The sequence below is a fragment of the Anarhichas minor genome, unplaced genomic scaffold, assembly GCF_050575085.1.
Source record: "Anarhichas minor isolate MPS153535 unplaced genomic scaffold, ASM5057508v1 ptg000036l, whole genome shotgun sequence".
Classification (NCBI taxonomy): domain Eukaryota; kingdom Metazoa; phylum Chordata; class Actinopteri; order Perciformes; family Anarhichadidae; genus Anarhichas; species Anarhichas minor.
The window spans coordinates 246,103-257,500 of NW_027466482.1; the positions used below are offsets into that span (position 1 = coordinate 246,103).

The following is an 11,398-nucleotide window of genomic DNA, read 5'->3' on the forward strand; positions in this document are numbered from 1 at the left end:
TGTAAGATTTGGACAGAGTTTGAGTTTAAAATGTGAATGTGAAGAGGTTACCGTGCTGACAGCATGCCACAGTTGCTATGTATTGTGTTGTACAGATATCTACTGAAATGAGCCTTCCAGCACAAACCCCAGTGCCGGGAGTCTGATCCCGGGGTACTCCCCCCCGGATCAGCACACCTTTTCTTGCAGCCCTGACACAGACTGGGGTTTGCGCTGGCTGAATTGGCGTTGCTGCAGTTAACCGCTAACTGAATGGCTGCTGCCACTCCTCTCCTCCCGGCGTTGTAGTTTCCTGGCGATGAAGCGAAAATATGAATCGTTTTTTTGCAACTTTGGAATGCAATAAAGAAAGCATCAGAGCGTACATGTTTAGCGGTCTGAATCTGGGCAGTTTAATTGAATTCGGCCTTTCTTGCCTGCTGTTTGTTAGTTGGCGTTTCTTTGCATTCATAACTGATGATTGTACATTTAGATTGTGTGGACCCAGTTGTAGAGGTGAAATGCTGCCCACTACTTGTGTGGAGCATTTCCATGGTCATTAGAAGTTTTACTCAGTAGGATCTTTCACAAGTATCCCTTCCCAGGTTGTGATCGTAGGAAGAATCATACAAACACTGGCTAACCTGATGAAGCGTGTGACGGAATGCATTGTTCACACAGTAGAACTAGTTCTTTCTTAAACACATTGATACGACTATGGATTAAGTCTCCTGGTGTCATAAAAGTTCCACTGTACATTCAGAACTACAGTGTTTTATCAGAATAATAAAAGAAGTTTAGAAGCATAAACACTAACTTGTTGAAATGAATGAATGATAGCAATATGAGGGAAACACAGCTCATAGATCTGAGTTATGTACTGCACATGAGGAGAGAGCACGGTGCTGTGCTGTACATGAAGCAGAAGAAGGGGAATGTTCAGCATTAGCAGGTGATTTGTTGCTGAACTAGCTGATCCATCTCATAAATATCATGATGCTCACAGGTTAGATCTGACACCCACAAGAGGTCGGACTCAAGGTTTTAAACAACAGAATACTTAGCACCTGGTCAGCTTACCAGAGTCAGAACATAATAACATTCCTACAACTTCAAACTGTACTTTGTATCTCAGGTTTGTTTATGTAAGTTTGTTGTGTGTACTGTTTGAAGTTAGGACCATGTCTTAACGTCTGTAAGCCATTGTCCACAGCTCTGTCTGTCTGTGTGTGTGTGTGTGTGTGTGTGTGTGTGTGTGTGTGTGTGTGTGTGTGTGTGTGTGTGTGTGTGTGTGTGTGTGTGTGTGTGTGTGTGTGTGTGTGTGTGTGTGTGTGTGTGTGTGTGTGTGTGTGCGCGCGCGTGCGTGCGCACATGTGCTTGTGATTTTCCATGCTGTGTATCTGGCACATCTATTGCATGGCTCATGGATGTGGTTACTTTTCTGGTGTCCTGCTGCTACCGTTTACTCAAATGATTCTGGTTTCTTTCTGGTGTTTTTTATTGAACAAATGTATATTTTTTTATTGATGTTTTCAGTGTACATAAAGTGAATGTCTGACGGACTGACAGTAGGTCTCAGGTTGGCCCCATATCATCCATGACCAGCAGCTAGCCTCACATTGGCTACACTCTGTCTCTTCAGCATTGCGTATCTAATTGCAACACGTGAACTCAGATGATTGTCCCAGTCGGAGAGTGAAAGAGCAAAATGTATTGAGAAATTACATCTGGGAAAAAGAAAAGCCCGAAGCTTTACGTAAGAAAACCTGCTGTCAGTTGAAACCCTGCTCGGTGACTTAGCTTGAGATGTCATCAAAAAGATGATTGTCTATCATAATAAGTCCTTTGTTCTCCTCAGGCAATGCTGGACGTAGCTGCCAACGAAGGCTGGCTCGTCACGGCCATCAGTATCTGCAACCTGTTGCAGATGATCGTCCAGGGCCGCTGGCTGCACGACTCGTCATTACTGACTCTACCACATGTTGAACAACAACACCTCTATCTGTTCAGGTACACATCACCTCACCACCGGTGCAGCTAGAAGCCCTGTACAATGATTCGTAGGCAGTAGATCTACCCTTGTTGTTTTCCCAGCCGTGCTGACAGTCAGTGAACGTTACGTCTCCTCGTGTTCCATTAATGTCTGAACAGCTTCTTCACCTGCCGTCTAAAGCAGTCACAGAGATGATCAGGCTCGTCAAATGCTAAATGTCTTCTATGGTCTTTTATTGAACATGTATATCTGTAGTACACATCTGGGCCACATGAGGGAGCCTGACTGTTTGTGTGGTTCTGATAATTGTACTTCTAACATAGAAAGTGATATAAAAGGCTGTGGTACATTCTGTTTGTTTAAAAAAAACAAGTCTGTTATCTCTGCCCAAATGCATTGATTTGGTCTCATTCCAAGTATTTATCATGTGTATATTATTTGAATGACACATGCATAAAACTAAATAATGTATATCTCTTAGAAATAGCTGGTTGACCTATTCCATTGAATGTAAGGTGATGTGGAAATGGAAAGTGAAATGGTCAGGAACATTCATTACGCACGATTTATAGATGAGGTGCTCTGGTGGTTTGTCATTTTTTTAAAGTGGGTCCCCAGAAAAACAGTAACAACAAACAGGACTCCGTATTGTTTTTCTGATTAAAAGTTTCTCAAACGCATAAACATCAACATAAAGGACCTAGTGAGTTAATGTTCAAGTCACACCATACAGTGTGGAATAATTTAGTTCAAACTCAATAGAAATGGAAAGAGAGGGATGAGAAAGGAAGGCCTCTAAGTCCCTGTGGTGAGAGAGAACAGGAAGCAGGGGTAGGGTTTGTTGTGAAGTCTCCCTCTCTGACTCCATAGGAAATGGTCAAACAGGAAGGGGAGGAGCAACGTGGGAGGCTTCTACTTGCCAATCGAAGGACTTCCAGAACTGATTGCTGCGTGCAATGGAAAGGAAAGTGTTTTCGCTGCTATCGTCGGTCAAGAGCTTCAATCAAGTGAGATTGCCCAGGTAAGATTCCAAATATTATCACACCAAGAGCACAACATCATCAGAATATGTACTTTGGAGAACAGAAATAACAAACACAACTGCAAGATTGCAAGGACTTAAATATGATCTTCAAAATGGATCTAATTCCACATTTAGCGCATGTGGATGGCACACTGTCTCACACACACACCATTATCAGTGACGTGCCCTAAGCAGTCTTGCCACTGTGGTCCCAGATAGTTCCAGGATCCCCAATTACAGCTCCATAGACGGGGTTTACAGCTCCAATTGAAGTGCTAATTGCAGCAGTAATGAGAGTGTCCGGGCACGGCGGCAGGTCCTGTGGCTTCACCCAATCACTGTCCGTGCTTCCTTCTTCCCCACCTTTTACTCCCCCCCCCCCACAGTGTGGCGGCCTCTCTAATTAAATAATTAGATGTGCAGCAGCGTTCCTGTCTGACTTGCCCAGGGAGAGTAATCCTCACATAAATAGCTTTTGCCGGGTGAAACACGCACGCACGCGTTTTCCTGCCACTTTCTCTGTGCCTTTATCTTTTTAATGTCTGATGGGGGGGGGCTTTTGAGCCAAATGTTAAACTCTCCATAAAAGCACTTAAGATGCACATCAGACCAGGGAGCAGCGTGTTGGAGTGAATCAGGATTTTGTCTTTCTGAACACCACTTTCATGTCATGTTCTTCAAAACATTTGAAGAACAGAGCGATCATCTACAGCTGTGAGCTATTCATGTGCAGAGTGGCACTGTTATATTAATGATAATAATGAATGTTATTTTCTTGCCAGAAGTCCAGATAGAAGAACATAATGTGAATTAGTGTTACATAATAATATGACAGTGTATTCACCTCAGGGCACCATATTCATTTCTGAGCACTATCACACCCATTTGTTATTATTATGCAGATATATATACAAGACTTCCATAACAGACATCGCAACAATAAGTACACAAAACCAAACAATATTGACAACAACAGGTATTTACAATAACACACCAGTAAATGCCTCACAGGAGAGACAGGATAGTAGAAAAGAGAAAGCAGGGTCAGCTTTTAGCCAAGTATGTTTACACATACAAGGAATAGATGAATACAAAATCAAAGATAGAAACCACTCTATACAATGCATAACAGTTCATTGGTCCATATGACTAAGACTTTGATGCGTAGGATACAGTGTGACTTTAACATAAGCTGGACTACTGTTAAATACATGACAATCACTGGGAACACCTCAGCTCTATGTATTTATGGAAGATGATTAGGTAACCATCGGCTGGTAAGTTGAACAGTATAATAGATATGATATATGATATAAATGGCAGTCTTCACTCCCTCTCATCAGGCCTGGTCCTTCCTGAGTCACCTCCCAGTGCTGGAGGTCCACATGAGCGTGAAGGGCTGGTGGGAGCAGAGCCAGGAGCAGACGGAGCGTCCGCTGCCAGCAGCAGGAGCTAAACCGAAGGAGGGCAGCAGCTGGCTGGATGTCCACGCGGACCAGGAGTACGTCCTGCAGGTGTCTCTGAGACGCATCAACCTGGGCCAGCAGAGGGTCAGTATGCCCAGTGGCAGTGAGGAGCCGAGACAGGAACTAGAGCAGAGGTTAACATAGAGGAACACAAAACTAATAGATAACATTAAGCTACACGCAACAACAGCAACCATTTCCAACTCTCACACGCCTCTCCAGCGCTGTCTCACATGACGATAACACACAGGAAGCGAGAGGTAAAGAAGAGCGTGTTATTTCTCTGTGGGGTTCTTGTGGGGCACTTTTAGTGGACGTACATTGAAGTTGAGTGATTACATTACAGCCTGTTTAGCAGCTGCTAGGACCTCTTTGAAATGTGGCTGTACCCACTTAAACACAAAGCCATGGGGAAATACCAAAGTTACACTTTCATTCTGGAACTCATTCAGTGAGAGAAGCATTTAGTTGAATTTGAAAATATATATAATCTGTATACATTGAAAGATTTAAATCTAAGCTACTTTATTCTCAGACCTTCTATTCTATTATTCCTTCTTATGTTTTCTATAATAACTAGATATACAGAAAGAGGACATTCTTGTTTTAAATATGCTCATCTATGACATCGAGATTTGGCACCAAATGAATGATGGGAATCACAATGATCAGTTCTTTTATCTTTTGACTCTTCGTAGTACAGCATTCTTTGTCCGGGTTGCTTTGCATGTTGGCTGCAGATGCAGCTCTGTCTGACAGAGATATACTGATCGTCAGATGCTGAGGATACTTAAAGTGATTTAGTATTGTGCTTCATAAAGCTCAGGTGCTGCTTTATGAAAATCTCTCCAGGCCTGACAAAGTGTAGCTGCAGGTTGGTGCTGGGATGCCGACTGTTCTCGGATCAGCTGTATATGAAAGACATTTAAACTGGTCTCATATGCAGACTGATTCAAAGGAAGAGAAGGTACTCATTCTGTGGCCTGTTGGTTTAAACAACTATGATACAGTGATGTATCACAAAACAGCAGAAACTCACTTATTGTAATAAATCAGATGTATTATTATGTGTAGCAGAGCTTCATACAGTTTTAACTGTGTTAATTCAGTTGATCTTGTTATGGTTATCTTGTCTGCCTCTGTGGCCCAGTGTGTCTGTGCAGTGCGTCTGTACAGTGTGTCTGTGTCTGTGCAGTGCGTCTGTGCAGTGTGTCTGTGTCTGTACAGTGTGTCTGTACAGTGTGTCTGTGCAGTGCATCTGTACAGTGTGTCTGTGTCTGTACAGTGTGTCTGTACAGTGTGTCTGTGTCTGTACAGTGTGTCTGTACAGTGTGTCTGTGCAGTGCGTCTGTACAGTGTGTCTGTGTCTGTGCAGTGCGTCTGTGCAGTGTGTCTGTACAATGTGTCTGTGCAGTGTGTCCGTGTCTGTGCAGTGTGTCTGTACAGTGCGTCTGTGCAGTGTGTCTGTGCAGTGTGTCTGTACAGTGCGTCTGTGCAGTGCGTCTGTACAGTGTGTCTGTGCAGTGTGTCTGTGTCTGTACAGTGTCTGTAAAGTGCGTCTGTACAGTGTGTCTGTACAGTGTGTCTGTACAGTGTGTCTGTGTCTGTGCAGTGCGTCTGTGCAGTGTGTCTGTACAGTGCGTCTGTACAGTGTGTCTGTACAGTGTGTCTGTACAGTGTGTCTGTGCAGTGTGTCTGTGTCTGTGCAGTGCGTCTGTGCAGTGTGTCTGTACAGTCTGTCTGTACAATGTGTCTGTGCAGTGTGTCCGTGTCTGTACAGTGTGTCTGTGTCTGTGCAGTGCGTCTGTGCAGTGCGTCTGTACAGTGTGTCTGTGCAGTGTGTCTGTGTCTGTACAGTGTGTCTGTGCAGTGCGTCTGTCTGTGCAGTGTCTGTGCAGTGTGTCTGTACAGTGCGTCTGTGCAGTGTGTCTGTGCAGTGCGTCTGTGCAGTGTGTCTGTACAGTGTGTCTGTACAGTGTGTCTGTAAAGTGCGTCTGTTATTCCAGAGGAAGCAGGACAGTAAGGCCCAGGCTTCCAGGTTCCCCAAGGCGAAGGATGAAGGCTGGTTCCTGGTCATGGGAGAGGTGGATCGCAGGGAGCTGCTGGCTATCAAACGGGTGGGATACGTGCGCCACCACACGGCCGTGTCGGTGGCCTTCTTCACACCAGAGAGGACTGGAAAGTAAGCAGCTGTACTAGAAGGAGGATTTAAGGGAACACACGACACACAAAGACAACGTTGGTTATGCAATTTTGAGATTTGTTCCTTAATATGTCTTCTTCCACACTAATGGAAAGAAAACATCCAAAAGACACATTTCAGTGTTTATTTTACTTCTTTGCCTCATTTGCATTTTAACATAATATTTTACAAAACTTGTAATAAAAGGAATAATTGTCATAATGTAAGTAATCAACTGGTGAAGTTTAATGGTGATATATATGAGTACATTTTTTTACCTTCTTCACCTGTAGTTTCCTCAAAATGTCTGGAATTCCACACATTTGACTTCTTTTTAAAGACTATTTCCTCCGGATATCTTTTTTCTATACTTACATACACCAAACCTTACAGTTTCATTCCTCTCTATATTCTGAAGCTTTTTACAGAGGGGTTTGTTCATCTAGCCTCTCAACCCTTTTCTGTCACGCCCCACTTTGGAGGAAGAAAAATGTTCATGCCCCACCACCCCAACACAATTGTAACAAAATGGTCCATGTTGAACTTTTATTGAAATAACAACATTTTGACTCCTCCATCTGTGCTTTTTCAAATAATAGAATAAAGAAAATTGCAATCACTTTCAAGTAAACCAGATTGCTCCATCAGACAAAAACAAATGAAATGTGCAATCACTTTGTTAGAACAATGCAAATAAAGTTCAATCTGTGCAAAAAATAACTAATATTTGGCAAAAAATAGCTTATTGTGGCTGCAATTCACCTGTTTTGCACTGAATATCTTTTCAAGATAATATCAATAAAGTGCAACCTGTGAAAAACTAAACAAAATGAGTGCAGATATGTGTGAGCCATATGCTCACACATACCAGGAGCATTTTATTTTAAATATGAGCTTTAAAATGTAGCATTCTAAAAGTAAAATAATAGCTGTGATTTAACATCACGTGGGACTGTTGGGACTGTTAGTACACTGGCTGTGGTCATCACAGTGTACAGTGTGATGAGAGGGCATGTGAGCCCTTGTTGCTGTAGTTCATCTCCTTGGAGCAGAGGCTGCATTTAGCATACCCTGCCTTATCAATGTATTTAAAACACTGACAGCAGGAAGATGCACTCACGTCTGTTTAGACCTCCACCTTTATCCAGGCCCAGCTCCACCTTTATCCAGGCCCAGCTCCACCTTTATGCAGGCCCAGCTCCACCTTTATCCAGGCCCAGCTCCACCTTTATCCAGGCCCAGCTCCACCTTTATCCAGGCCCAGCTCCACCTTTATCCAGGCCCAGCTCCACCTTTATCCAGGCCCAGCTCCACCTTTATCCAGGCCCAGCTCCACTTTTATCCAGGCCTAGCTACACCTTTACCCAAGCCCAGCTCCACCTTTATCCAGGCCCAGCTCCACCTGTATCCAAGCCCAGCTCCACCTGTATCCAGGCCCAGCTCCACCTTTATCCAGGCCCAGCTCCTTCACATCTCAGCCCTGCGTCAAGCTGCGCTACAGACAGCCTCCTCTCCCTGAAGCTCTTTGACCTCATCATCTCATCAGTATCTGGGCCTTTCATTCTACTTTGAGTTAAAACAAACAACCTGCAACCAGATGCGCCGGTGTTCCGGTTTAACGTTAATGAGTGACCGCGTGAACTGAACCGGAACACGGGGGGCTGCATGTTTCATCATGTTACGTTTTTTCCTCCTAAATCGTGATCATGACGAACGTTAACAGTCGACAAAGTTCCGCATGCAGTGGACGTTAACTTAACCCAGCAAGTATGAACGGTAACGGTACATAACGGAACTTAAACTAACGGAGGGAAAGACGGTGTAGACATCTTAACGCTGATTGGCCAAGACTCGACACGTCACATCAGAGATGTTTTATTGTGAAGATCACGACATCACCTTTTCTCCTCGTCTCACTCCAATCTGAGAAACGCTAGCTGGCCAGTTGACCCCCCCGCCCCCCAAAAAAAAACCTCTACGGATCTACACGATTCCCGTGGATGATATATTTTGATTAAAAACGGCGAATTTCGTCGAAAAGCAACAAGTTTGCAGGTATGAATAAAGTTCTTAGAGGGGCCGGCCCCACAGTTTGAGAACCACTGATCTAGCCTGATTTATACAGCATTATATTACTAATGAAACAAAGAAAGCGTAGATTCCCTCTGTAAAAACCTTTGACTCTTAATTTGTCAACAAAATAAAAACCTGGCTTTATCCAATGTTCAGATCTCTGTTCTGGAAAGGCATGCAAATTAGAACATATTTAATAAGATACATGTAATACAAAAAATGATTGTCTCAATGTAAGTTATCCATTGGGGACGTTTCATGGTGATATCTATTTGTTAAAATCTTTACCCACCTGCAGGTACATAAACATTATACAGCGATTGAAAGCAAAAACCTCAGTTTTCCAGTTTCCCTTCAGAAAGTTTAACTGCATCATTATAAGGACAAACATTCTGGATTAGTAGCAGAAATAGTTTTAGAGTCAAATACTTTCACATTTATGTGAGTTGTAACCTGGTCCTTACTGGTCAGAGAACTCATGGAGTTTGATGAGATGTTTCACTTCTCAGGGGATGACGTTATACATATAGAACAGGGGTGTCAAACTCATTTTCACTCCGGGCCACATCAGCATCATGGTTTCCCTCAAAGGGCCGGTTGTAACTCTAAGACTGTATAAATGTAACTACTCCTAACATATTGTTAAATAACTGTCTCTGCTTTTGATTATTGTTTATTCAAGTGTAAAAATATTGTACATGCAGTTATATAAATGTAAAATGATATTTAAGCACATTTCTGTTATTATAACACAAATCATTTTAATTTAGGGTTAAGAAACCCACATTACTCTATCAAAGATCAAACTTTTAAAGAAAATAACAAAGACAAATATCATCAAACACAAGTTATTACATTAACTTTGTTCAAAGCTATTTTTGTCACCTCTCTGCATCACTAATGTCCCTCCCTGTCGTCGTCCCGTGCATGGCAGCTACATCCAAGAGCTCCTCACTGAGAGTCAGGTCTGCCTTGAGCCTCTTACAAACACTGATAGATGATGTATCTCGTCTCTTAGCTAGCTGTGTTGTTAGATTGCTGCTTGTTCCTGAACTCGGTCTGCGATGGTGTTTCTTCACAAACTAACATTTGTAAAAGTCTGTATCTGGTCAGAGCTCACCTGCTCACATACCTTTAGCAGCACTGGGCTGTAGCTTCTGTAAATATATTCTGCTGTGATTGCACTCTGCCTTTTAATTCTTGGACAATTTTATGTTTTTCTTGGAGGCTAAATTTAGCTCCGTGTTTGGTGTCAAAATGCCGACGTGAATTGTATCCTTCATCACCGACACGCATCATAACACAGAAGACAGACCCGTTTTTCTCCTTGAAGCACAGATATGTATTCGCTTTCCCATCTTTCATTACATTTTCTTCCCTCTCCATAAATGTTTCTCTTCGTGGACATTTTGGGATTATTTGTCGATCTTTTTCAACTCAATAACTTGTTGGAAAACCGCTTTACGGGCTGTTCACCTGTTTTTAAAAAAAAGGTAATAACTAATTAACCATATTGTTACCAAGTGACTGTTAGGAGGACAAGTAATCAATGTCCAGCCACGGTGATAATACTTCACAACATGCTATCTCATAATTTCAACTTTCTATCTCATAATTTCGACCATGGGGATATTTTTATTTTCAAGTCTAACTTTTAATTTGTTTTCCAAAATTAAAAAAAGAAAGAAAAACTTTTCTTTTTTTTCTTTTTTTTTTTGCTGGTGGATTCGCGGGCCACATAAAATGACGGGGGCCTTGAGTTTGACACGTGTGATATAGAAGGTTGCTTCCATTAAAATAGAAACTAGTCTGTGTGAAGTGACCAAATCCCATGAAAAGACTGAGACACTGTGTTAGTCCATCTCTCAGTACTTTCTCTAACCTGTCTGTGGCTCTCAGCCCAGTGGTTCCTACTAAAGATCTACATCTTTATAAAGGGCTCACAAATGTATACTTTCAAATTCTGTCATTTCCTAAAACAGCTGGCCCCTGTAGCTTTAACAAACATCCCTCGTTGGTGCTTTAGTGAGTATTTGGACCAGCAGGATTGAGTCCAGTGGGATTCATATAGAATACAGAGTATCACACAGAGACTCATCTTCAAACCGAACAGAGAGAAAGAACGTTTCACATGGAACCAAACAGAAAGTGCAGGTTGCCAGCCTGTGTATCCACGCTTATGTTCTAACTACCGATCCATGTGCCTTGTGCTTCCAGGTGTATCTACACACTGTACCTGATGAGTGACAGCTATCTGGGTCTGGACCAGCAGTATGACATCCACCTGAATGTAACACCGGCCAGCATCACGGCTCAGGTCAACACAGAGGTGTCCGACTCAGTGACTGACCGGTCCCGACACTAAACCTCCTCATCCTGTGTCACTGATCGGTGGAGCACTCTCATCTACGTGTGCTTCAGTTAGTCATGGTTAACATTGACAGTGACTCTTACTTTCTGTATTGCATTCTGATCAATTAAAGCTACTGTTGTCAAAACAAATGATTCATGTCTCTCCTACGATGGCTTTCTCTGATCATGTAACATCAGTGGGAAATGGATGCTCTAGAAGAATATCTTGTGATTCTTTAAAGGAAAAAAGTTTTATGTTTTCATGTTATTGATTTAACCTAATTTAACACAGACTTTCGGCCACACAGCAGGTATTTTTCACCATCACG

At 42.6% G+C, this 11,398-nt stretch overlaps 1 protein-coding gene across 4 annotated transcripts in view; it reads left to right on the forward strand.

Annotated features, from left to right (window-relative positions):
* Positions 1 to 11,398, forward strand: part of ascc3 (activating signal cointegrator 1 complex subunit 3) — a 193,226-nt gene that overhangs the window by 181,522 nt on the left and 306 nt on the right. For 2 of the 4 annotated variants that reach the window (XM_076106872.1, XM_076106873.1), the window contains exons 38-42: positions 1,838 to 1,989; positions 2,843 to 2,993; positions 4,340 to 4,546; positions 6,469 to 6,644; positions 10,935 to 11,398. The exon at positions 10,935 to 11,398 is cut by the window's right edge and continues 306 nt beyond it. In XM_076106872.1, the coding sequence (XP_075962987.1) occupies positions 1,838 to 1,989; positions 2,843 to 2,993; positions 4,340 to 4,546; positions 6,469 to 6,644; positions 10,935 to 11,082 (834 nt within the window). In that variant the 3' untranslated portion in view covers positions 11,083 to 11,398. The remainder of the gene's footprint in view (positions 1 to 1,837; positions 1,990 to 2,842; positions 2,994 to 4,339; positions 4,547 to 6,468; positions 6,645 to 10,934) is intronic. The other 2 variants (XM_076106875.1, XM_076106876.1) reach the window with 1 other exon arrangement.